Raw genomic sequence first — 27,942 nt, 5'->3', positions numbered from 1 at the left:
TCGTGAATAAGCTCCCTGTCTGTCACTCAACCTCTCCACCCTCCGACAGATGCCGAATCCAGACGAAACTGGCCGACAGCGACGTCAGCATATTTCGTTCTTTCGTTTTTAGCCTGCTGCGTGCGAAGGAGAGAGAGGAAAAAACGGCTCTCAGCAAAGCAACAAGACGGAAGAGCAATGGCGACACTGGATCGCCAAATACCAAGTCTGGATACCTTCCTTTGCGAGCCTTGGTCTTCCTTCGTCAGTGCGGCTAAATTACCTCTTGTTGACAGTAAGTTCGCACGTCGGTAGCTTTGTTGTTTTTGCGGACAAACTGTCGGGAAGTGCGTGGTCCAACTGTCTGTGATTGAGTTGAGTGAGCCCCTCCACCATGCAGGGTCTGTCAAAGCGCAGCAAAGTAACTGTCAGAAATATTACTACAAATGCAATATTGATAGGCTGTATGGACAGTCGTGCACAGGCGCGCGAGCAGAGCTAACCGTTACAGTGCAGAGTTTGTAACACTGGCGCGTGCACTAACGATATCCTCAACTGTCCAGCTGTAAGTTTGTTAGCTTTGACAGCTTCACTCGCTTCTAGGAAGCCAGCTCAGGCGCTAGCAAGCTAATGCTAACCCGATAGCCAAGCATGGCTCCACGCATGGCCCCCAAAGTTTGTTGTGGACGCTGCTGTGCGTTTGTAAGTGGCTTTATTATGTTTATTCACGCGCAGACTCATCCTTGGATAACAGTGACAAAGAGCTTTGCTGCCTCAGTGAAGCCGTGAAGCACAGCAAACAAGGTAAGGAAGTTCCTTAACGCTGTCAGCGTTACACGATGATGGTTTGTTATGGTTTTGCTGTAACGTGCTGTGCAGCATTAATGATGCCAGGATTGTTCTATATTTAACCTCATCTCACAGAAAGCACCTTTATTGGGCATCATAAAGGCTAAATACGTACTTTAGTCCAGATATGGGATCTGATGGGAGGGAAAAAACGTTATTTGCGATGTCTTTATTACAAATCTCTATTACAGTAAGTATTTTGCATTTAGAACTGGAGTTAGTGAATGTCTTCTCATTTATTGAAACCATCTTTTGCTCATAAAATGTCAGGAAATTGTGAAAATGCCCTTGGTAATATCCCAGAGCCCAAGGTTCATTCAGACAGTCAATATGCTGACCACCTGTCTCAAGGCAAAATATATTCTATTTACGATCATATACGACCAAAAAAAGGCAACAGACCCACACATTTGAAAAGCTGAAACAAGATAATGTTTTCATCTTTTGCTTGAAAAACGATAAAGAGATAATCAGAACAGTTGACTTTTAATTTTCTCTGACTGACTAACCCAATTGGTTAATCAGCTCATCATTTCAGCTCTACCTGTATCGTTAGAAGGACAAAGCAGAATAAAAAAAATTACGGTTAATATAGACAGCATCAAATGTGTTGTAGCTTAGGTATACGTAGTATGATCTGGTGGTTTGGGGTCTTTCATATCACTGACACACCCACAATGACACATACTGCTGTGTCTGTCCTTAGTAGACCCTGGGATAACATAGCCCCTTTTCACACACACACATTGCTAACCCTGGGACCTAATCCTGGGACTGTATGATTCACACAGCACTTCTGCTGTCCCGGGGTTGAATGCCCATTGGAACATACAACTGATTTTTACATACTGGTTGGCAGACTTACAGGCATGATGCTGAGCCAAAAGTTTGTTGAACTGAACTTGAAATTCTGTCACAGCCTTTTCTCGTCATCCTCATTTATTTTGGAAGGTGCTTCTCTGAAGAATTTTAAGAATTGGAATTGAGTCTTAAGTTACAAATGGCTGAGAACCCCTCAGCTTTTGTATGCCTGAAAGTCTCTTATTTATTGTGCTGCATTTGGGCTTTTGTGCAAGAATACAGTTATCTATCCTTTGTGAGTATATGTGGAGGGGGTTGTGGGATGGCCCTAAGCAGTGAGTGGGTACCTCCACCCCCACTCCAGGGACTCAGCCAGAGGAGTTCCTCCACACCTCACCCTGTATAAATACCCAGAGGAGCACGCACTGCACGCTAACACATTTGAGTCATCCATGAAAGCTGGAGCGTGCTGCAGCCCTCGTACGAAAACACTGACGCACACATGCAGCCAGGGAAACTCTTCTCAGTCTCAGTGGTCAAATACCAACCCCCCCCTCCCCTCCCTCCACCCACACACCCACCCACCCACACACACACACTCATTCACATGCCTCATCTTCCTCTCTGGGAGCCAAACAGGAGCGGTGTTTCCAGAATTGCTGATCTGTTGGCAACGTGACACTAAGGCCTGCTGAGAGTGATATGTGCACACACACACACACACAGATGGACACCTCACAGACACATCATGAATACTTTATTTCTAAATTTGTATCTAGCAGAAAGTAGTGTGATTCATTGTAGAATTACATGTTTACTCACTTGTCACTTCAGTGCACACGCACACGCACATTTGTAGATGGTGTGGCCAGGTTGGCAGCAAATGGTGTGTGGTGCTGGACATGACTGGTGTCTCTTCGTCACTCTTCACTCTTGCACACATACACACAGCGGGGATGATGACAACCAACAGCAAGCAGTTGTACTAGACTAGCAGCTACTGTCATCATGTCACTAGAAATAGGCAGCACTGTGATGCTGCTATTTGTATGTTTACCGATGTCTTCAGTAGGGAGGGGAGTCATCATGGAACATAGTAATATGAGCTGTGAGGTACACTATGTCACTGATAAGATGACGGCATCTTTGCAGTCGTGGTTTGAGAGTTTGCGTTTGGAGTGTAAGTGCACTGAACTGCAGTATACACCAAACACGAGGGAACACACCACATTGTGCAGGCAATGGCAGGACATGAGCTATTTCCTCTGGTGTTTGAAACCTCTGAAGTCTGTTACCTAGCAGACAGCTCTAAATTAGTCATTTAGTTAAAGGGGTAGCATTGTCTGCATTCAAATGATTTCAGCTTGAAATTAGTCACATTACCCTGTCAGCTCTTGAATACGGTCAAAAGAAAATGATGCATACATTTCATGTACTTCTTGCGTATGCTGTGAAGTGAGGTAGAATCAAGATCGGCACCACACCACATTGATGTAGCCCTGACGCATCATCTGAAATAAACAAAATGTGGGGCTAAAAAAGGAGCAAATGAATCAAGACTTTAATGCATTGTGGATTATTAGAGTGGAATGAGCTTGTCCTGACATAGAAAAGTGCACTACGTTTTACTGTATTTAGACTAGATCTTACTCAAGCGCCACCTTTTGCCATTTATCAGTGAAACTATTTTTACTTTTATTTCACAAGTGGCTTCTTGTAATAGTTTCCCTGGCAGTTTGTTATTCATCCTGGTGTTTATAATGATCTCTTGATTCTGACCTTGGCAACAAATAGTTTGAAACTTTTTGCAGAGATAGCTTTGGAGGAGCAGGTTTAAACATTTTTAAGTGATTGAGTTCTCCATCACATTGCAGCACATTTGTTGAACTTCCTCTTGTGACATGATGTCTCTACAGCTTTTGTGAACAGGTTTACTTACAAGCTTTAACAGCTTTGTGTCTTGTACATTTCTGTAAAAATGCAGAGACTAGTCGAGTTTGCCTTTGGTCTACAACATTAACTGCCAGCCAGCCATGGGTGAGCTTGTTTACTCTGTCAGACATTTTGGTGCACTACCAATAATTATCTGGTGTGCCATTTTAAAAAACAGCTTTTGGTTGAAGCTGTGGCCTGTGCCCTCGTCTGTAACTGCTGATACTCAGAAGTGGCTCCTACTCCTGAAATGCTTTGAAACTGTTTTGATGACCGGTAAAATTGTTTAAGTTGCCTACCAAATCCCAGTTCACCAATGGGAATTGGATTTACTTACTCTAAGTGTAATCACTGTCCAATTATACATTGTTTTAGTAGCTGCAAACATGCTTATTCACCAGTGACTGATGTTTTTGTAGTTCATTTTCTGGCCTGTCAGTCATTTGGCAGCCTGTGGCATTTGGCTAGGGAGGCACACACAATTCAGGCTGCAGAAATAGGCTACACACTTAGTTTGCATTTGACTTGGCAAATACAGAGGAAATTGCATTCTTGCCTTTTTTTTTTTCAGCACTCCCACTTAAGTTCTCTTCTCTTACTGCAAACCTTGGAATTTGCCAGAAAACAAATTTTCCCATCATGTTTTTTTGGCTTGGCTTGCCTCTTGCGGGTGGTTTATCAACAAGAAAATGTGCTCATTTCCCCCCCCTGAAAACCATCACAGGAAAGACACAAACTGTGGCAATGCTGATCTACTTTTTGAACAGAAACCTCTTAGCAGTTAGAGCTCCTCTGCTGTGTTTCCAGTTTCTCTGTTTAACTGGTCACATTACAAAGTTATTAATCAATAGCCTGTTGACTACAGTGACAATATTTCAAAATTGTTTTTCACACGGAGTCACACCGTGTTTGCATTGTGGCTCAGATCGGGCTGCTTTCAGTTAATTGGAAACCAAACACTGCAGTTTATTTGCTTGTGAGGGAAAGCACTTTTTGTTCCGCAAACTCAGGAGTTGGAGAATTTGAATTGTGGCTTAAGTCCAGGAGTACACTTAGAAATTATGGAACATGCAAAATAGGTGAGAAATAATTTCCTCTTCGGTATTGAGAAGTTCAACTGGGGTGAAGCATCTTACCACTAACTGCTTCAGTGCAGCTGTTTGACATCCAACTGTAGGTCTGATATCAAAGCCTCTTCTGCAGCTGCTGATATCAGTTTGTTTTACTGCTTTGACGTTGCTGTCTGGCCCTTGATTTGATTCGGTCTCATTACTCTTCACTATTTACCTAACAGCAACCTTCGATCAATATTAATCTACCTCTGAAGTCATGAAATATTCCTACCAGCGATCATGACAACCTCAGTGTGTATACTGTCCTTGAACATTTCATGTATGCATAATGAAGCTACCTGACCTTTTGCATGATGTGCACACACATGCACAAACTCATGCTGTATTTTTCTGTGTCTAACATGGCTTGTCGAGTAATCTCAAGTGACCCATCAGATCTTTTTTTTTTTTTTTTTTTTTTGCCTGCGCATACACTGTGACTCACTCACTCACTAATGGGCGCTAAGCATGACTGCCGGTCTCTTTGAGTTCCCAGATGACACTAAACTTGCCGGCGATGCAGGGTCATGACAACTCGCACCCATAGACTGTCAGACCACCCACACGTTTGAAAATCTTTCCTTTGCGAGCTTTCACAAACAGACACATCCAAACACACCCCACCTCCCCTCTGCAGGTCTGGCTTAAGCCCCATGCTAATATGTGCTGTGTGTTTGATTTTTGTCAGCAGAGCTTGTTTGGGTGCAGAAAGATTAGGCTCTCAGAGCTTAGCCAAAAGAGATAATAGCTATTTTCCATTGGAAATATTTGTTGTTTCTCAGTATTTCTATTAATCTGCAGTTTTTGTTGAATGGGTGGGGCATGTCTTGTAACTTCAGGTGCAGTGTCGCTGCATGCTAGCTCGAACACTCTATGCTTAGTTTGTGTGTGCTTATGCTTGTTTGTTTAGTGATGAGAACACTCTTTATCATGGTGAAATGTTTGTTATGATGTTCTGTGAGTCATTATCTGTTCAGTTTTAGAGCCTGAAGTAGCTCCATGCTGAACGATAATGCTGAGCACCACGCTTCTATATCTGGCTTGTTTTTAGGGAGTTTTAGATGCTTTTACTGTAATATAAGTATGTAGAATATTATGCTTTTTAAAATTTTTTCATGCTTTTGTTCTATACATTCTCTATATCCACATTTAATCAAATTAATCAGATGGTTGTTCAGATTGTAGATGGGCAACTTTAGTCAAACGTAACCTTGGAAATTATGGTTGAAATTTACCCTAATTTCTAACATTTTATAATCAAGATGATTAATCACCAGCTCAGTACTGAAAATTATTGTATTATTGTATTTGCTGCACTGAAAAGGCTACATAAGTAGAAGGTCCAACAGGCACTGTTGTGCTGATTGATGATAGATGTACTGCTAAAGAGAAAGTTGTGTAACTTTGGATGAAACTGTTATTCATGTGATAAAGTGAGATGGCTGAAACTCCACTCTGAATTGCTGAATTGACAAATGAGACAGTTTTGTAGAGACATGTTGTATTTAACTCTGATTGCTGTTGTTTTTTTTTTTTGTTGTTTTTTTTGTTTGTTTGTTTGTTTTAATGTTGTCTCCACTCTTCATTTCTGTTTCAGAGATGATCGTCTACAGCCAGTTTCCAGTACTGGAGGATTTTTGTCTTGTTGTCTGCCATGTCTGCAATCAGGTGGTCACTCCTCAAGGCATCCTTACACACTATGGTAAGACCCCTCAGGGCATAATCATACACTTCACCATCATACACACCTCAGAGATGAGCTCTATTTGTCACACTAGGGCTCAGAACAAACATGCTAGTGCACACACACGGACATACACACACACAGAGCCATTCAGATTAATACAATAATTTCTGTATATCTCCACAGGACACTTTGTCCTGCAGCTTATCCTCCGCACAAACAAACACTACTTGGTTGTGCCTTCTCATACTCAGCAGGCTGATACAAACTGAAAAACACTATAAAAAATGTACAGAATAAATGACCAGATGTAGCATTGTGCACTCAAGAAAGAAGTATATGGACAAAACCAATCATGAGAATTACCGTTTCTGCTTTAAAAATAGGCTCATATATTTGTTTCTGTGCTCCTAAGCTGAAAAATGTGGAAGCAAAAGGACGATTAGTCAGGATAATGTGTTGATCCTTTTGTGAAAACTCTGGCTGCATATGTACCACTTTCCTTTGTGGTTTAATGACACAGATGTGTAGACAAGTCTTCAACAATATCCATTACAAATTCCAGACACACACACACTCACACATACACATGCTGATCAGCTACGTATGCTGTACACACCTGCAGGCTCACCATCATTTCATAAACCACAACATTTGTTGATGGACAAACCGTACTGTTCTAGATGAGATGTAGCTCAGCCACTTTTAGTTGTCATTCTTACCCTGAACAGCAAAAGTGATTCAATCTATATTCAAGTTAGCAAAGAAAAATTGCATATAAAGTAGGTTGTAGTATTTGTTGTTGATCCCAACCCTCATTGGCCCTCTGCCCTGTCCGTCTACCTCTTGTTTTGTTTGCTTTTGATTGTGGTTCCGCTGAGCACGCTTGCATCTGCCCGCTAGCTGCTGCTTCCTTCTGTTGGCGGCACGTGCACTGAGCCGTCTGTTGGAGCGCGGGGCAGGGGGGGCTGGGCAAAGCACATGGTCACGCTTAAAGAACACACACACACACACACACACACACACACACACACGCAGTCACTCCCTGGGAGGAGAGAAGCTGGGAGCTGCATGCACACACATTCTCACTTTCTGTTTCTCGGCAGAAAGAGGTCACTGATATTGTGCTCACACACACACACACACTCCTGGCATGCACTGTTGTTTTGTCCCTGTTCCTACCCCCTGAAGAAACACACACACACATTCTCACTTTCCCTCCACCCCCTTGTTGGCAGTGATTCTCCTTAATGATATGCACTCAGAGTGGGTAACAACAGGTCTAAAAACGCACTCAGGCACATACACAGTCAAAAGTGGGAATCTCCTGAGAGTTCCCCATAGAACAAATCTGTCTCTGGGCCACGATAGGATAATCAGCAGAAGTTGCAGTAAACCGGCAGGCCAAGTCACATACAGACTAGTGGAAAAGTTGTGTGCTCGAGTCACTTTCATCTTGTTTCATCATATACTTTTATGTTGATGATAATTTAAACTGTCGTGCATTGACCTAGAAGTCAAACTTTTCAGCCACTTGAGTTGATTCATTGAGTTCATGCTTAAATCTCAAGCATTATACACACAATAACTCTGTGTCATGATATGAAAAATGCTCATCCTGACCTCTCCTGAGTGGATTGCCTGGAGGAACTGACCCTGTCAGGATGTTCTTATGATGTTTTATGCATTTCCTCCCATTGTTGCACATTCCCATCATGACACTGTAGTATCCAAACAAGTATAGTCCCATTGTTCCGTACTGGGGATTCTCCTTTAAATGTGGTAATCCCATGGAGCATTTTTATTTATTTCATTGGCCTTGTATTTATCTTTGTGTGTGTGTATCTATCGTGGGATCTGCTTTCATGCTTGACCTGTGCACTGAATCAGCAACTGCACTTGCATATACAAAAATGCATGCATGCAAACACTCCTGCAGGGAAAAACGCACACACATTAGAGGAGGAGGGGATTGTCTGCCTCAGGGGTCAGTAGCTCTGAGTTATACACACCCAGTTTGCTGCTCAAGCTTTGATGTGTGTAAGGAAAAGAGTTGTCACAACTTAAGCTGGGGCTTGCACTGGATAAATGTTTAATATATGCCACTTCTTGTGTTCAGAAAGGTTAATATATACTGCACACATCAGAGACCTGCTCCATTTAGTGGATTTTGTTTATTTAAATCTCCTTAGAGTAATGCAAACATGTATATTCTTAGCATAAGTGGTCCCATTGGGATATCAAATAAATCCCTCACGCCGGCACTGTTCGTACATGGTCTCAGCAGTGAGCCGAAAGGTAAAACATGGAAAGTTTTTATTTCTCCTAAGTGAGTGAACCCCAAAGCTGGACAGACCAGGATTTTGTAAAGACATTTTCCCAATGAAAATGGATGATTTCACCACTCTCGTAACCAATCTGTGCAAATCATTGAATCTTTTCTTTAATATTTAAGTGTTTTATAAGGGCTAGTATGATTAGTTTCAGTTTATTTCAAGTGTTGGTACATTTGGGCCCTGAAGACCATGACAAGCTGGAGTATCACAGAGACTCAGCTGATGATTTGGTTTGTTGTGCATGTGTGTGTCTGTGCAAGTCGTGCTTTTGATGCTGTGTAAATCAGCACTCCATGTCGTTTTCAGATATTTCAGTGTATTCCTTCCAGTTCCCTCATCTACGATTCCTGCTCTGCACTCTATCAGTCTGCCTTCCCCGCTGGTCGCCTTCTGCGTGTGCGCAAGTCGTGTGATGAAAAGATCGTGTTGCTGCTGTCAGAGGGGGTGTCCGTCTCTCTCCACTTGTCTTCCAAATCTCCTTGGCAGCGGTGGATTAATTGAGCGTCGAGGCGGGTCAAGAAAACAAAATCATCTGTTTCCTTTCAGTGTTTAGGGCTGCGCCGAGTCTGAGTCTGTTGTTGTGTAAAAGTGTGCGCGTGTCTGGGCTGTGGCGCAGTCGTTGATTTCACATTTGTCTGTTGTTGGAAAGTTTAACCACAGAAGCTCTGCTTAGTTTCGTTTACTGGTGGTGTTGCGCATTCCACAGTTCTGTTATTGTTATTGTTATTGCGGCTCGGCTGTGTGCATGTGTGTGTGTGAGAACTATTAGCTGAGGCTTGGACCAATTAAAATGCCCGCTGCTACTGTACATCAGAGGTAGTTTCTTTGCTTTTTTTTTTTTTTTTTTTCTTTGCACTTAAGTTTGTGTGGTGTTTAGAAAAGCAAAGTGCATGGAATCCAAGTTGTTTTTACAACTATTATTACATTACTACAATCACTTGCTGTTATGTGCAGTGTTATCTGTGGGATAACTGCATATTTCAAGGTTTTTAACGTGATGGTTTGTTGGCAATTTCTTCTGATGGTGATATGTTTGAAAACATATTGTGAAAATGTAGCTAATGAAAATGTCTGTTTTTTCTTTTTCTTTTGTGAGGGAATGTTACTAGCTGGACAGACAGGTCAGGGGTGCCCTGTGCCTTGAGATGTCCTTAAGGCACCTCTTGGCATCAGTGTGCTAGAGGATCTTAGTCAGGATGATGACTTTGACTCAGTACTTCTAGATAACCTGAATGACAGAGGATTTTCATAGATGGTTTTCCTCATATTCATTTCTCTCTCTCTCTCTCTCTCTCTCTCTCTCTCTCTCTCTCTCTCTCTCTCTCTCTCTCTGCAAATGTAAACAAATCCAGCTGAGCTGCCATCTCATCATGCGGAGGCTCCACCCACAGGATGAGTCTGTAGCCAATCGGCAACCAGCTTGTCTCTCAGCATTGCCATAACGACAGGCAGACAGGACAGGCAGACAGGAGAGTGTAGTAGTGAGGGTGCCCTTGTAGTTGAGTGGCTTAGTGACCTTGCCTGAGCAGCCATACATGGATTGTAAATCAGTGCAGTTAGCCCCGAGCTGGCTCCTTACTCTCAGGATGAGGGAGTAAATTACAAAGCACACTATATCTGAATCCGTTCTGAGGGAAAATGAAGTTGTTCATCAGTCATTATGTCTTACTGTACACACAGGTTTACTAGTTGTAAAGGGTTTAATCATTTTTGTTAGTCAACCATTTAAGCTGCCCGTAATTTTGATTTTAATGTTTTTGATCTAAAATAACCCAGTCAGTAACTTAATATTTATTCTGTCACTTTGCAACATTTTTTTTAAAAATGTTTGCTTTGTATTGGTTAGGAAGATGAACAGCAAACTCAATTATCCAAAGAAGACAAAACATGCAAAAGAGCTTGAATAGCAGGTTAAGCAGGACCCACAAAGTCACAAGTACCGGTGGTATTTGGTTTGGTCACATAACCACAAAGCACATCCAATATCACTTTTCTTCAGATTTATTATTTGCCTTATCCTTGCCTGGAGAGGCACACATCCAGAATAGATACGCACACACCTGTGCACCTTTTCCTTTCCATTCTGCAACTACTGTACACTTGCGTTGACGAAAATGGAGTGTGTTTAATGTGTGAAATTGTTCCTGTTGAAGCTGCATACCTGCCAAGGTGGCTCTGAACTTTGATCGTTTTCTTCTGAATGCAGCTGCTTCTGCTTAGGCTGGCCTATTTACACACCTGCCACACACACACAGAGTCTCACTTACACAAATGATACTCTTGTAAAGTATTCTCATATATACGTACTGCATACGAAGGTGTCTGCAATCTATTATGTATACAAACTACATATAACATGCAACTTGTACAAAAGTACACACACTCACATGATTAAAGTTTGTAGCATGGTATCATACCCGTACACACCTGTTATACTTGTGCTTGCAATGACTAATCTCTTGTATACACACAGGCACACTTTGCACACACTCTCCCTCAGTCACCTGCAGCACATTTTCATGTGCACTCATGCAGTCTGGGCAAACAAGCAGTCTGTTGGACAGTCTGTCTGCTGTGGCCTGTTGTTCCAATGTGCTGCTGTTAGTAGACTACAAGTACACAGCTGACTACATTGTGGCACACGCAAACACTGAATCACTTAAACTGTTCACTGAGTAAAGTGTGACATCACTACTACTTGCACAGTGGTTTTACATGAGTTAACAGGGAAGAATAGCAGGCATTGCCCGCTTACTCGAGGGCAAATGAACTGCCACCTCAAGCTAGTAAATAGCAACTCCTTTGCCTGTTTGGACCGACGTTGGAAGTAGCTAAGGAGTGCGCGATATCTCTTCTTATGCCCCACACCAGCTGTAGCCGTGGTCAGAGAGTGCAAGGTCAGGGTGCTGAGGATGAGGAGAACCAATAGCAAAGCCAATTAGAGGGTTATGCACACACTCGTGATACCAGCTACATCCAGGTTAACTACTATTTTGTTTGGCTGACTGTGTCACTGCATGCGTGTATGTGTGTGTGAGTGAGTTGTTTTTGTATTAGGGGGTTGTTTTAGCTTGACCTTGGCTTGTGCGTATCGTACTCTCTGTCAAGTATTTTAAGGCAGGACCTCAGAAAAGATGCTTGTGCACATTTGTGTATTTGCTGTCAATCGGTGTGATTGCGAACATTTGTGGCAATGCATGTAAGTTCATGCTTGTGTACTTTTGTTTGTCAGTCTTTGTGCAAGCATTTACATTATTCATCTGCGTTTCCAAGGTGATTATTAATGACTCAGACACTGTTGTCCAGACAAATTCCTACATGTGGTCTATTATCAAAAATCATTTTCCAAGCACATGCACTTTAATTAACTTTAAATTCAGCTGGTAACATATGCTACCTAAGCTGCTGTCTGTAGGTGTATTTGATCATTTCACTGCTCTCATTAGTTTTAGATGTTATCAGCAGACAGGAACTTCAGCTAACCACAAAGGCAGAGCTCCCAAAAATAGTAGCTGTTTTTCACTATTTTATCTGCCAGTGAAGCCTTGCTAGATCTTGCAGATTTTGGTTATTTATCTCTTGAGGCATCTGGTAAATGAGAAGAACTTATGACATTACACCTAATTTTATAGTTTAAATGTGACCCGTGATTCTTAATGCTAGTAACACTACTGTTTTGCTGTGTGTGCAGTGTGTTTTCCCAGCCTCCTTTCTCTGTTTTTATGACATGTTCACCCCTCTGTTTCCATTCAGGTAGCTGGGGTGTAGTTTCCCTGTGAGACAGTCAGAGAGAGACAGACAGTCCTGGACCACACCCCCCCATTCCCTCCCCACCCTTCTCTCACAAAGACATGCATAGCAAAAACCGTAAGTGTGAGCTCTCCTCTGCTATGTTTTCCCCCTACAGCCTCCTGATTTATTCCCCTCTATGTTTCTATCTGTGTCTCAGCATCCTTTCACTATTCTTTTCACTATTCTGATCAGATCTGGGTCAAATGGTGATTTTTGTTCTTGTTTGAACTTGAAATAATAACACAAATTGGTGGAGTTTATCACACAAGGACACTTTAGATGGTCTCAGGCAAGTTGCTAATTAGAGAAAAGTACGCTTAATTGATTTTTAAATACTTCATTCTTTTTGTGGAAAGGTTCTGGCACAGATTTGTCTCTCTTGTGTTACAACACAGCCATCTGGCACCTAAGCAGGGACAAAAAAACAAGTTGGTGTAAATACCACACCACAGTGAACTCATTTCTAGACAGAGGTGCTAATAAGATGCAAATCAGATCCAAAAGTACCCACTAGTAATGTAGTGTAGCTGTGTTTCTTGATCTGAATATGAGTTTTTTTTGCTTTTACCATGCATGTGTGTGATCTTTGTCTCTGTTTCTGTCTTGACCTGTTTCAGAGAAGCGCCACATTTCCCCCATCCCCTCCCGGAGCCCCCTCGTCCCCATGAAGCCCAAAGCACCTGCAGTGGCCCCCGCTGTGGCTCCCAGTCCTGGGGACACGCTGGCCTTCAGGGTCCCTAAAGATTACCCTCATTCCCGCTTCAGCAAGGCACCGCTTGCCGTGTACCCACCAAAAGGAGCACGGAACAAGACGTGGTGGGCACATACTTCTTTTTTTCAAACTCTGACTTTCTTACTCATATCCCCACAGCATTTTTTAAAAATTCTGATTTGTCCTCTCCCAAAGCATTTAGTCATGCAGTGTTTTAACTACGCACTTCTCCTTTGCAGTGTATCTCTTCCGGTCGTAAGCCTCGAGAAGATGCCGTGCCTCAACCGAGCCGACTCGGCTTCACACGTGCGCGTCACCTCCTCCTCTTCCTCCTCGACCTCTCCCTTGTCCCTAAAACCTTCATCCCTCACTCCCCCCACCTCCCAACGGTCCAGCGAGAAGCTCCTGAACGGCCGCAGCACCAGTGGGCCGTCCACGCCACGCTCCACCACGTCTCCGTCCTCACTCGACGGGCGGCCCAGTCCGGCGCGCTCGCCTCTGGACAGACGGCCATCATCTACACCTTCTCCTTCCCCACTGGACCGGAGACCTTCCCCATCACCTTCCCCTTCTCACCGATCCGGCGCTCTGCCGTTATCTTCGTCACCATTGGAGAAGAAGCACCAAAATGGGACGAAGACTTCCTCCAGGTCGCAGAAAAGACTCTCAGGTCAGTCCTGAGATGTTGTGTTTTCTGTATTGTTCCAGATGAAATCCTGCTGGGAGTTCTGGCACATTCCTCCATACACATACATGCATATGCACTCACAAGCTCACACACATATTTCTTATCTCTGTATCCTTTGGAGAGCTTCCAGGCTGAATGTTTGGCTGTAGATATCACAGTGGTGGGGTGAGATTGTGTGTTTTGGAAAGACAGAGGCCTCCCTATAGCTTTCAATGTCCTTCTCTCTTTCTAATTCATTCTGAATTCTCAGCTCTTTTTGTTTCGGATGAACATGGATGCAACATGCATAGCACTGAAGTTTAAATGATGCCTCAGGGTTTGGCTGTTGGTGTCATGTCTCTTGTTCCAGCTTTTTATCTTCCTCCCCTTATCATTTTTTGACTCCTTTCTCTTGGTTTGCGCCGTAGTCTTGCTGTGCTCAGAGCCTCTGATTTACACCCTCTTATTCACGAGCTCCCGCAGCCAAAAAGCTGCTTGTCTTGTTGAGAGATTTCCCCCACCTTCTGCGTGTCTATATTTTATCATCCTCTCACTCTCCACCTCCTGCCTCGACCTCCTCATTTCTCTCTCTCTCACCTACTCCTACTCTGGCCTCATTATTTTTTTTCTTTCACACACTCCCCGTCTCCTCCTTTCTGTAGGCTTTTTTTCTCTTCGTCTTGTTTCTCACTTGTCTCATTCTTTTACTTTCTAAGGTTGTTTGATTTCGTTTCTCATCAGTGTCTCCCTTCAGTCTCTGTTTAACAACACCCATTCCATCTTCCTCTCTGTCAAGTTTGTTTTTAAGTTTGTTTGAACTTGTGAATGTGAGTTTGATTATTCCTGTTTGTGTGCATGTTTGTTGCTGTCCACCAGGACTGTCTCATACTGCAAACACAAAAAGATTACAGGGATTATAGGAAAGGCCAACGCTAGATTACAGCCCTCTGACAGTAACACTCTTTAAGATCACCTGCTGACCGGAGGTTGTTGTTGGCCAGTTAGTTTGTGTGGGGCAGCAGAGGGTTCTCTGTGTTTCTCAGTAATGGTCTCTGCTATTCATCTCAAACTAGAAAATCAATGTAAGTTAATTTCAATTGCTTAGTTTCACTTAATCTCAATTGCTTAGCTTCACCATTCACCATTTGACCCAAGACGTAAAAATAATATGCAAATAGTGGTAGCAAAACCAGTTGGTGGACAAAAAAATTTGTCCACCAACTTCATTGCTGAGATGAAAGTACTCAGCAACAAGCAACAGTAACAATAAGCAGGTTTTAAACCATGGTCTGGTTTAATCATATTATTTAAATTTTAAGTAATTGGCTAAAAAGTTACTTGTAAACATTAATTATATTTGGCAGGTCGAGCTGCAGATTTGTTTAAAATCTGTTTCACTGCCGTTTGGGATGTTAGGACCAGAGAAGGTAGTGACAAGGTGCAAGTTTTTCAAAAAGGTGACTTTTTATTAACCTCAAAAAATGAAAAGAAAATACTAATGTAACTAAACGGTTATTTAAAGAGCTGCACAACAAGAAAACAGGTAAAACATTCTGACATAAGAAGAGGTCTTTACAGCAAACATTTGAGACTTTGGCAGCAAACTAACACAGTCTTGAGAGACATCAAAGTACATTTTCCCCTCAGATTCTGCTCATTAAAGCAGGAGATTCCTGGGCTGTCAGTCACAGTTGACTCTTGTCAGGCAGCCAGTGCGTCCTGTCAGGAGTGATTTGTCACAGCTTGTGGGATCTGTACAGTTTTTCTGTTCGTGACTGGAAGCATTTCTAATAATGTTACGCAGAATAGTACTACAGTACTACAGTCGCCTTAGATGATCGGAATGATTGACTGAACAAAGAAACATGTGAATAGACAAATGTCAGTGAATGAACTGCCATCTCAAATGAGACAAATTAATACTGTAGTTGTGGTGCTGAGAGACTTCCAGCAAATGTGATTTGATACTTGAAGATGGGAAAGAAGATTGCTAAATGATGGTCTTTAATACCAGTCTAATACAAGCGTGTGTGCGGGTGTATTTTACAGGGAGAGTGTTTGATCCCAACAAGCACTGTGGAGTCCAGGACCCCGAGACTAAACGACCCTGCACGCGGTCGCTCACCTGCAAGGTAACACAGATTCAGACACTTGCACATGCAAACGCACCATCATTCACACTCTCCACCTGTGTGCCATTTCTGTGGAGACGATGATCTCCTGACCCTTCTCCATGCTTCCCCTATGATGCTGCCCGACCAGAAAAGCAGCATTGTTTGTTTATGAGAGCAATAACATTGAAGGGTGCATTATCATCACTACTGTAGGACTCCACTCACAGCTATGACCCCATCTGCCACACTGCCTGTCTCTGCGATATATCTGCACTTCCCATTTTTCTGTTAATGCGGGGTAGCAGTGCTGGAACATTATAAGGCCTACGCTTCCCTTGATGAGGTAATTATAGATGTTGGAAGAGGCTACAGCATCTTTCAGCAACAAAACTCTATTTTACTGCCCTTTAATTACTCCTAGCAAGCTTTACTAATCACTTCAGGCTGGTTATAAAGTAATTAAACATGTACCATGCTAGCGTGTTGATGTTTTTTAGAGTGGTTTGGGAGAATCATCATGTCTCCATCTCATTTATACTGGCGGTCCCAAAGAGAACCACAAATTTTTAAGAGACGGACACGGGCTCTGTTTACCAAAATCATTTTAAGGTTGACATGATGCGAAGATCCATATTATAAACCTTCTTGAGCTTAAGAGTGTTTCCCCTCTCAATACCTACCGTCGGAGACTTGGAGTGCCTTAAGAAACTACTGAACCTGAAGGAGGAACTGAAAACTTTCGTGATTACTGATGCCGCCTGTTAAGTGAAGTTTCATGTTAAGACTAAATTTGTGCTTTGTTATTTATGCATTTTCAATGTATAGCACAGCTTACAGATAGCAACATGTACAAGGTTACTTTAAAGGGTGTTTGAAGCACCCCATGGTTTGGTTGAGATGCTGAGATTCAGCCTTATATGCAGAGCAGTTCCTTTTAAGTGCTGCTTTGGGGAATACAGGTAAAAATTTAAGAGAGTACGTGGAAACACTCTTTGAAAGTGTTTTAAATTCTGAGATTGATTGTTACTGGGAAACGGCCCTGGTAAAACGGCATGGTATCCTGATTAATCCAGCAATTTAGTATTCCACTTCCACATAGTTGGTGGACTCAAAACAGAGACATTTAAAAAAAAAAAAAAAAAATAGTCATTAAAATATGTACAGCTATCTTCAGTTTTAGTCAGTACTTATAAACTGAACCCTGTTTAAAATTGTTGAAGTGCTTCTTTAAACTGGTGACTTGTCACATTGTTATTCAGCAGTCAGGATATTTATGAGTATAACAGACTCAGGGCTTAAAGCATGTGAAGAGGCCCCTACTCTCAATGTGACTGTTGGGTGAGTGCATTTGTGAGTGAGGAAACATTTTTTCCTTCTATTTGAACTTTTTGGAAACCAAATGTTTGATGGCTGGTTACCCTCCAGAGCATTTGGAAGGGTAGAGAAGCTCACCAATATTTACCCATGTTAGTCTGGTGTGACGTGGGCAGCAGCATGGCGTGGTGATTATGGAAGCTTTCCTGAAACCAGATAGCCATGATTCAAGCCCCTGTAAGTGCAACCATAAGCCCTGCTGAAGTATGTGTTTAACAACACTCTGAATTCTTCACAGATCAATATTTTCATTAACAAAGTCTCCCTGGAAATAACCTAATATCTCTCTACGCTTGGTGATTATTAACTCGCAGGAGGACAAGCATGAAACTGCTATTAACCTTCCGTCTCTGTTTTTTGGCTGCTGCAGACCCACTCCTTAACCCACCGCCGGGCCGTCCCTGGCCGAAGGAAACATTTCGACGTCCTTCTGGCTGAACACAAGGGGAGGTCGAAGGAGGGAGCAAAGGAGAAGGAGAGAGATAAGGATGGAACGCAGGGAGGGAAGGAAGGTGGCCGCCAGAGTACCACATCACATGAGACCGCAAGTCCGAGCAAGCCTCACTGCCCAAATGGACGACCCCTGTCCACACTTAAGCTACGGCTGGCAAATGCACACATACCCAGGTAGGACATTGGACACCCACAGCTTTAACTGTCCATGTGTATATGGAAGCAAATGAACCGTATGGGCAGCTGAATAACTTTCAATTTAATCTCTATGAATTACTTCATATTGACATCTAAATACTTCTACATTTGTAGCATTTAAATGCATGAAAAACTGTCTGAGTTTATGTTGATTAAGTTTAAGTACAAGTGGTGTCATTTCAAAAATCAGATTTCCAGTGTCCAATATATAAAAAAACCCAAAACAAAACAAATTTAAAGTTCACAGTGTAAATATGGAATCAATATCAAGTCAAAAAATGAGGTTGCTCAAATTGGATTAATGAAATTCAGACACCAAAACATAAGCCTGGACATCCAGGCTACCGAGGATCTGTTATATTTGTCCTGTCAGTTTGCAAAACCTTAAGGCATTAACAAAGAGAGAATTTTCAAACTGGGTAAATCTAGAAAGTACAATATTTTAATAAATGAATTAATTATAAATGTAGTGGTATTTAAACCCCAGTGATGGTCATTACATTTAATTATTTGTTTTGGATAACTTCATGCACAAAATAGCTGATGAAATAAGACTTTGTTAGTTTGGGAATGAATGAACTTTCCTTGTCATTTGTCAGAAATCTACTTTCACTGTTGGTGCTTTTTGCCATCACTGGAGTTGAACTGTAATAGGCCCACATATCATTTTCTGTACATATTTTTTACCACCAGGGGATGCTGTAAACAAGGGTGCTGGAAAGAGGGAAAATATTGAAAGGGTGGCAAGTCTGCAATTGTGAAAGAAACTCATTTCCTCTTTCTGTTTAGAAGATGATCTTTTGTTTGAAAAAGGAACTAATTGGGGGTTTTGTTGCTGTAGCAAACATGTTGGTGTAGATGACAAGCTTTTGTGCTGTCTGTTTGTCTTTCTTTTGGTTTCTCTCTTCTCCTCCCTCCTCTACTCTGTGCCTCAATCCTTCTTCCCCTTTCCATTTGGTTTCTTTCACTGTTTTCTTCATCATTTATTCTTCCACCTCATCCCCATTTCTCTTCTCTTTTCTCCTATCACTTTCTTTTATTCATCCCTCCTTATTTCTAACATGTCCACCTCAGGGTTCCAGGCTCCAGCACCAGCACCTCCAGTCCTGTGCCCTCAGTGCCAGCCCCTGCCTCAGCCCCTATCACAGAGCCGTCCCCCCACAGCTGGATGGCGGCAGCAGGGGATGGCGGCCGTCTCTCCAGTGACGAGGGAGAGGCAGAGTCTCCAGAGGACGCTGACAGACCTGCCTTTCATTGCTCCAATCACCATCCACAACCTTTAGGGGTAATACTATCAGCTGCATATACACTTTTGTAGTCCATATCCCTGAGGAAATATTTCTCATTTTTACCATGGAATATTTTTTGTTGGTGTTCAGAATCAGCTATAGCTTATCAAGTGTGGCGAAAAGGATTGTGTGTCAGTGTGTAGTTCGAGCTGTTTAAATGGTCTTCAAGATGTTACTCTATAATATGGACTTTTGTTTTGTTGGGATCTTTTGCTTTTAAATGCTTTCACAGATAAATAGATGTTAAGAAAACACTGTTTAGCAAACTTTGTTATCATACTGACCACCTCAAGGCAAAACTGTACCTTCTGTCTGAAAACTTAGGATCAGTAAGAAAAAAAAAAGACCAAAAAGGTGATCACAGAAAGGATACGTGACTCATTTCCTGACCTCACTGGACTGAACATAAACCTGTACATTGTCATCAAACCAGTTTTAATCTGCCTCTGTTAAGATTCATCGTGTAGTCTTCTGTTGGAAACTTAAAAGATTTGACGATTGACTCGGTAATATTAGTTTATTTCACATCAGGTTTTCTTTCGTATCAGGTATTAATTGTTTTTTTCCGTCTCCTCTCTGCTCTCTCATGTTCTTCTGCTCTTTTCCATCTGTTATCTGTCTGACATTTTGTGCGTCTTTCACTTCACATCCTCCTCTGCCTACTCACCTCTTACTTCCTCCCTGTTTTCTCACTTTGCTTTTTTTTCTCTGCACCCTCTTCATTCACCTGTCTGTCTGTCTGTCTGTCTGTCTCGCCTGTCTCGTGCCGTCATTTTTTTTTTCTCCCTATTCACTTCAACGACTCGACCCCTGCCTCACCTTACTTAACCTCCCTCTTCGTTCTTTCCCTAGTGTTGCGTATTCAGCAGCAGGCTCATGGGTCGGGGCTACTATGTGTTCGACAGGCGATGGGACAGGATGAGGCTGGCGCTCCAGAACATGGTGGAAAAACACCTTAACGCACAGATGTGGAGGTGAGTGTGCGTAAATGAACACTGGGAAAAAGAAAAACTGTTTTTTTGATTGATTAGGTCTGTGATTAGGTTGAGCTTTTTCACAAAAAGGTCAGTGTGTAAATACACACAATGAGCATGAAATCTGTTTCCATGCTACTGCATCTACACAGGATCCTTTTGGTTTGCTTTCACCCGGAAGAACATACAAAATCAAACATTTATGATAAGAGAAATTAGATTTACTGTCTCTGTAAAAATGAGAAGAAGTGATGTGCTCTATGAGGGAAAGAGAAATGTAATTTAGTGGGCCTGTGTGAAAGTAATCAAACAAGCAATTTAATTAAAAATCAAAGGCTAACAGAAAGAACAACAGAGATACTAAAAGAAAATATGACCTGTCTGCATGCCTCATTTAAAGACTTGTAAAAAAGATTGGGAATAGAATAGTTTTGGTACTTTGATGATATTGATAAAATAATGGAAGCAGCAACAGCAGCTAATGGGTTAAAGATTCAGGATTGGTTTAAAAAAATCATACTCAATTGCCCATTTCATGAAAACACAGAAAACCATTGTTCAGTAAAATACAACATATTGATTGGTACTTAGGTTTTATTACTCTGAAGCTATATTCAGAGTTGGCAATAAAACAGCTGTTCCTGTTGGTGCATTTCTCATTTAAAAGATCCTCGTCCTGTTTCAGGAAGGTGCCTCTGGCTTCTGAGAGCCTCCTCACCCTCTCCTCCTCTGGTACCTCCCCCGTCACTTCACAACAGGCTCCCTCTCCTGCCTCCGTCACTTCTCCTCTCCTCTCCTCCCCTTCCAATTCCCGCTTCTACACAGCCACGTTTCCTCAGTCCACATCCGCGGCCGGCTTGTTCAGCATTCGAGACGCTGCACAGCCCGTCGCCCCAATTTCCGCACTGGGTAAAGCCCGTAATGGCACGCATAAAACCAGCCGCCAATCCAAAGACATAGAGGACTCAGTAGTGGGATCTAAGAAGAGGAGAAACTCTTCCTACTCCACCTTGTCCTTTTCTTCTTCCTCCTCCTCCCCCTCCTCCTCCTCCTTGTTTCCAACTGTGGATAATCACAAGAGGAATGGCAGCAGCTATCATCCAACATTACAAGGTTCAGGGGGAGCAACCACAGCCAGGAAGAAGGGACCTGGCCTTGGAGGAAGTGAGCTTTGGAGCGGTGGAGAGGACTGGCTGTCCAAAGTCGACGGGTCTCAAGGCCACAACTCGCAGAACAGGTGGGTTCATGGTTGTTCAAAGTTTAAACGGTCCTGGAAACTTACATGAAAAGCCCTGTATTTAAAAGTGGTTAAAAGTGTAATTTTGGTCGTTGTACATGGGATTGAATGTCACCATGAAAGTTTCCAAAAGGTGTCAGTTTTCTCTTAATATTGTGTTGTTCAGAGCTTACTGGAAAAGCCCTGTTGATGCATTAAAAGTCCCTCATTACAAGAGCATCAGCTGTTGTCTTTATTGGGCTAACAAAGGGAACTTTAATCAAAGCCAGAGATGCAAACAAACTGCACACTACGGAATTAGCTGAGCACGACATAGTACGGTGTGTAGAGAAACACATGTGAGGGTGATTTATTGAAAGTAGAGCAGTGCGTAAACAGAGAGGACAGTGTCAGCAGTGCAGAGGCTGTGATGACAGGTGTTAGGCTTTTCTTGAAAATATACAGCACTGTAAAACCTGCTTGGATTTATATTATTCCAAATAGATCCTACTGTACAATGAAAATTGAACAGTAGGCATGTGATATATCATTAGTGACAAATTCTTCTCCTCTTCTGGTCCTGTCCAGTCGTGAACTTGGCACGACGAGTATATCCTTCTCAACCAACAGAGAGCCAGCCTCAGGACCCCATCAGTCCTTGCCTCCCCCCTCCGGACCCTTGGCTTATGGGGGAGGAGCGGAGGGGAGGAAGAGGAGGAGTCCCAGCTCTTACAGAGGGAAGGCCAGCAAACTGAGCAGGCCAGGCGGGTTGGATGGCCTCTTTGGGAATGGGAGCGATAGCGGGGGAATACTGGCTACGGGGCCTGAGTCCCCAAGACAGGTATGTGTTACATAAAAGCTGGCTCTTTAGTGTCCGTTGTGAGGACTATTTATGTGTATGATTTAGTGTGCTCAATTCTGAGCTGTCAAACCAGCCTTATTGTAAACTGAGAGTCTGTATGCACACCACTTTGGTTCAGACTGAAATATCTTATCAGCTTTTGGATACACTGTTATGAAGTTAGGTTCAGACATTCATGGTCCTCAGAGGATCAATCCTCCAGACTTCCATCCACTGATTTTTCCTTAAGCAGGTCAAAATTTTAAACTGTCCAATGCTTCCTGCAAAATAATAATAATAATTTAAACTGCTTTGCTTCAATAGTACTAGCAATACCACAGTTTCAAAGAAGTCAGTCATTCAGAATTATTAAAAAATTATATAAAAAGAAAAAAGAATATTAACATAGATTGTACTTGAAGTACCACAATTTAAAGCACTCACTATGCAGAATTAGCCCATTTCAGAATAATGTATGTGATTTGATTATAATTATTGATGCAGTACAGTACATCACTTTAATGTTGCAGCTGGTGAAGGTGGGGCTAAAATTAATTACTTTATACACTGCTGGGTAGCTTCTGAATTTACCCCCAGGGATCAATAAAGCCTCATCGTATCTTGAGCTATAATAATAACCATAATTTATTTGTTGACTATATTTTGTATTATTATTCTCAGTCCACAAAGTTGTAACGCAATTTTTTTTTATATACATGTGGTGTAGTCAAATATACAGTATTTGTCTCTGAACACAAACAGACTAAATGAAAATACTGTAGTACAGTATAAGTGCCTCCAAATCCTAAGTACAGTACATGAGTTAATGTACTTTCCTCCACCGGCATCACCATGTTGACAATGCCATTGGGAGCATGTTAGTATGCTAACATTCACACACTAGCTGTCTCTTATCCTTAAACTGTCAGCAGTCTCAGCTTTACCAGGTATCACACAATTGTTAATTCTCTTAGAAAACCAAACCTTCATGCATTTTCTGGTACTGGAATCTGAAACCAGAAAGGCAAAGTTAATTACAACATGAAGTAATACATTACAGAATGAATGAGGACTAACATGCAGTCTGTCCAGATTATTTTGATTGCAATCTGCGTAGTCTAGTCTCAGACTCTTTCCAATGACCACCTTAAGGGTGACTCCTAACATTTGTTGTTGTGTTGTTCATAAGGCAAGTTTGCTTGAGATAGGGTGTTTATTATTACTATTATAAACAGATGTTAAATTAGTCATTTTCAAAAATGTTAGAAGTTGCTTTACACAAATTAAAAACCCTCACAGAGCCAACGATTAATGGACCTTAATAAGCCTTTGTCTTCCTCTCTCTGCAGGCCAAATTGCATCACTGACAGAAACCAGTTTCATGGACTGAATGTTGGGCAGCTGTGCAGGCCACCACCGTTTGTGACCTTTCACCTCACCACTCTTCCACTGACCGCACCAATCAGACTACTTCACGATGTCACCCCATTTCAGCCAATGACAGTTCAGTTCACCCGCTGTGACGTCAGGGCACTGGAGCCCACACAGTTGGCAGTCACTTCCACTCTCCACCTTTTAATTATGGAGCGTTTTGATGGAAAGCTGTGGTGCATCACTGTGGTCGCGGTCTTTACGGAACAAGACAGCGGAAACCAAAAAACTAATCCGCTGAAAAGGGAATTTGCCTCCCAGAGTTTTCAAGGCATTGTGAAAAATACCACCACTGTTTTGGGGAGACAGTTTTTGTTAACAGTTGCAGTTTATTTTCTGGTTCTTCGGATTGATTTCCTGGTCTCTGTGTCCGATCAGCTGACTAGGATAAGAGGTCTGTGATTGTTTTTGGGAGTTAGATGGCTGAAGGACCTACTGACACGACTACTGTAGGACTCAGCCTTCAGCTATTATCCCACCACCATTACACCCTTTTTCCTCTCCTTTTCTTGATTTCAGCTTTTCTTCTTCCTCACAGATGGAAGAGAGCAGCAGCTGTAGTAGCTGGGTTTTATCCAGCTTCTTTCCCTCTTACAGCCTCTTCTTTTCTTCTTTGTTTCTCTCCATTTTTCTTTATATGAAACAACTTTGTCAATGTCTCAACAAGAGTCTTTTTTTCCCCTTTCCCCCTATCCATCCCAGCATGCCTGTGTTCAAAGTGCACTTACTGCCCTCGCTTCCTCTAGCTTCTCTTTTCACTGACTTCAGAGCAGTCTTCGGCAGTGCTTCACAAGGACCTGTTCACACAAGGGAAGAAAAAAGAAAAAGCTTCTGTGTTACCAACGACGCCGCTTCAATGCATTGTATTTCAACATAGGACGAAATCCGATTTCATTTGAAGATTGTTTGTTTTGTCTTCGATCCGGGTTTAAATGTTGCAAGAAACACAAACTCCTGTCTGTGTGTCAGGACTTGCATCCAAAAAGGAAATTATTACTACGGTGTTGGATCTTTTTTTGTGTGTGTGTTTGTGTATAATAATTTATCGTTCTAAAATGATTTTCTAACTGAGCATCAAGGTTTTGAGCGACAGAGACTTTTTCCAGCAAAAAATAATTTCTATGGCATTTAGTAGAAATGTTGAAAGTATTATGATGAGTTCATATTGTTGAAAATGTGTACATATCTTGTGTTATTTTTGTATTTATTAATATTTTCCCCCTTTTACTTCATCTAAGCTCAAGAGAGGCAATTTTGCCCTCCTTCCTTGGTCTGTGTTTAAGAATGTTGATGAGATTGGCCTGACTTCTCAAAATCTTCAAGACTTTGTTCATTAGCAAGTTTGTTTAAAGAATAATTAATATGCAAACACAGCCAAGTATGGAGTTTGATTGTGACTGGCATGTATGCCATTTTGATTTCAAGAACAGCCTGAGGTGAGTCTGAAAATGATTTTATTCAGCGGTGATGACCATCTCTTGTAAAATCTAGTTAATTATGTTGGGAAAAAAAAAAAGTTAACTCAAACTACTCATATATCCTAGTCATAATAGTGAGCAGTCTTTTGTGGTTAGTTGACGTGAATTTTACAAACAGGAAATGTTGCAGTGCAGCTTTGGACAACTGCTGACAAAGAAACTTCACAAAGAGAAGATGTAGTTTGAAATCAGGTCAGAGCTATATCCGTCATCAGCGGAATTTATTCAGTATCACATGACCTCAGCACTTCGGTGAACCTCATTGACCACTTTGTTAAGAATTTGTCCTCTTTAGAAGTTTAAGAGATGATGGTCCATTGATGGTGATGTTTCTATTCAGTATTTCTTTAAATTTTTAAAACTTGCACTAATGAACAAAGGTTGATTTTTGTGAAGCCAGGCCCTGGGTAGTATTTTCATATAAAGGGCCCCACATTCCTGTTTGCCTGTGGTTCCACCCTTTTTCACACTTCTTCCAGTGGTCAGAATTATAGCTATATTTTTAAAGTGTATCTTCCAGGACTGATTGGTCTATTTCGGTGATTATGATTGTGTGTGTGTGTGTGTGTGTGTTGTGTGTGTGTAAAATCAAAGCCAGGTCAAAATGCCTTCACTTACTTCTTGGTATCATTTTGGTGGCCCAGTAGCTCACTGCACTGAAAATGCAGTGCAGTCTTTGCTGTGAGCCTTTTAATGTCTTTTATATATTTTTAACATACACACATACAGCATCGGGTGTATAAACAAGTGCTAATTGAGAAGAAGACACTCAGAACCCAGATTTTAAAAAATTATGTGCAAAACATAATTAAAACAGAATGTGATAATTTGCTAATCCCTTTTTGACATATATTCAATTGAAAACAATGTAAGTAAGTTAATGTAAGTTGCACACAGGCTGGGACAGAAGCAACAAAAGACTTGAGTGTTCTGTACTGCTCAAAAAACACCTGTTTGGAACAATTCACGCGTAAACAGGTTAACTGGTGACCGGTGGTAGTAATCATAAATTTGATGTGAAAGGCTCAATGGTTCATAAGCAAGGATGGGGCGAGGTTCACCACATGATTATGTAAAGGATATTGCTACATGGGCTTGGGAACACTCCATAAAACCATTTGTTGGTTTGCAAATGATTGCATTCTGTTTTCATTTACGGCATCCCAACCTTTTAGGGATGCCGTAAGTTAAAGAGAGAATCTTGTGCATATATTTATTTAACTAAATTTGACTTAAATTTAACTGCCATGTTGTGCAGATGCAAGAAAAATGGCAAGATTCATGAAATTCGAGGTGATTTCCATGCTTAAAAGTGGTATCATGGATGTATCACAACAATGTGTCATAAAATAAAGGTAAAAGCCTTCAGATAGTCTGAAAAGTACCCTGTCTGTTCATCCGGTGTTAAGCCAAAGTAACTGAAAGCATTTTGATTTGCTTAACGGCAGCGTGAAACTGTGAGCAGAGCTCCCACTTGGTACATGCCAACTGCTTCAGTGGTAATAACTTCTAGGACTTAGTTTCATCTCTTTTTTTTTTTTTTTATATGCTTTTGTCTCGGAACCATCTAAGCACTAAAGATGAACGAATTGTATATAATCAGTTGTTACTTGTGTTATGCTTTTCCCAAGTGCTTCCCATGATGACAGCGTGTGAGATCGTCTGATAGCTCCTAGATCAGTTTAGTGATGTCGACTCGTTGGGCTTTATTTTACCGCAGATGCACATCAGCTTACTGGGTTGTTAACATGCCTACAGTTACATTATAAACTGTTTCTTGTTTAACACGACATACCAACAGATGTACTATGTAGATGTTTTATGTTGGTTCGATGGCTGAAAGTCATGCTTTAGATGGATTTATGCTCATGCAAGACTCGTTTTCCGCTCTTCTCACATGTATCTACAGATCAAAGACGACGATCTTAGTGCTAAGATGCTTTTGGGAATGCCACCCTTACTTACTGTCTATAGTCATGGAAATGGGAATTTACAGTCTGTTGCAGCTAAAATTAAGACAAAAGCTCATGGATGTTGATTTGAAAGCAGTTGTATGTTATATTATTTGCTGTTGAATTTTATGGAGGTATTAATAGTTTGGTTTTTTTTTTTATCCTCCCCCTTCCTTTTTTGCACTTTGTCATAATGCCCAGATCTTTAATCAACTTCTATTTATATAAATATTTGAGATATTAAAAAAAATCTCTATATATATATATATATATTTGTAAATGTGTTTCTGGCAACTACAGTAAAAGATGAAGAGTATATTGGTAGTGAGTTGGCCTCTAAACCAGCACACTGTTGTAGTTTGTTGTGTTTGATCCAAACTGTGCTGAATGTTGAATGTCTGAAAAATGCCTTGTAAGAGTCGGGGTTTATTCACTACAGTTGGATCAGAAAAATGAATTTCCCTTCAATACAACTGAACACTTGCTGTAAAAAAAAAACTGTCTTATATCCAAGCTTTTATTAAATGATTGAAAGTGGATGTTGTGTTATTTGTAAATCGGAGATGCAGCATTTGAATTGGAAGGAAAGTCCCGCTTATGTTTGTTTTTATAAATGTCACTTGTCATTACTGCAACTTTCTGTCAGATGTTTTCATAAGATATTTTTGTGTTGCAAGAGAAGAGCAGAAACCTATTCTGTGGCTGTCAGTGTTTCACAAAGGAGCTTCAATTATATATTTTGTACTTGTGTTTTAACA

General features: G+C 41.5%; 1 protein-coding gene across 5 annotated transcripts; it reads left to right on the top strand.

Annotated features, from left to right (window-relative positions):
* The first annotated feature begins 53 nt into the window (after positions 1-53).
* atxn7l1 (ataxin 7-like 1) lies at positions 54-27,942 on the top strand. 5 transcript variants are annotated; one of them, XM_046379747.1, is made up of 12 exons: positions 54-274; positions 715-783; positions 6,271-6,375; positions 13,103-13,301; positions 13,437-13,867; positions 15,914-15,996; positions 17,723-17,979; positions 19,078-19,288; positions 20,145-20,266; positions 20,952-21,503; positions 22,071-22,323; positions 23,673-27,942. In XM_046379747.1, exons 1-12 carry the CDS (start codon positions 178-180, stop codon positions 23,688-23,690), a joined length of 2,397 nt encoding a protein of 798 aa, XP_046235703.1. In that variant the 5' UTR covers positions 54-177; the 3' UTR covers positions 23,691-27,942. The 5 variants fall into 5 exon arrangements, with proteins under 5 accessions (XP_046235703.1, XP_046235699.1, XP_046235700.1 ...); XM_046379743.1 differs by having other exon boundaries at positions 64-274; positions 22,113-22,323; XM_046379746.1 differs by lacking the exon at positions 715-783 and adding an exon at positions 12,447-12,560 and having other exon boundaries at positions 256-274.

This window comes from Scatophagus argus, chromosome 22 (assembly GCF_020382885.2).
Source record: "Scatophagus argus isolate fScaArg1 chromosome 22, fScaArg1.pri, whole genome shotgun sequence".
NCBI classification, from domain to species: Eukaryota; Metazoa; Chordata; class Actinopteri; family Scatophagidae; genus Scatophagus; species Scatophagus argus.
Note: the sequence above shows the minus strand (reverse complement) of the source record. Positions and strands in the feature narration are given on the sequence as shown.

Excerpts from the sequence above, each read along its gene's own strand:
- atxn7l1 (XM_046379747.1), top strand. The coding sequence starts at position 178 with ATGGCGACACTGGATCGCCAAATACCAAGTCTGGATACCTTCCTTTGC. Across the intron at positions 17,980-19,077 it reads GCAAATGCACACATACCCAG|GGTTCCAGGCTCCAGCACCA; the intron begins GTAGGACATTGG and ends TGTCCACCTCAG. Across the intron at positions 20,267-20,951 it reads CTTAACGCACAGATGTGGAG|GAAGGTGCCTCTGGCTTCTG; the intron begins GTGAGTGTGCGT and ends GTCCTGTTTCAG.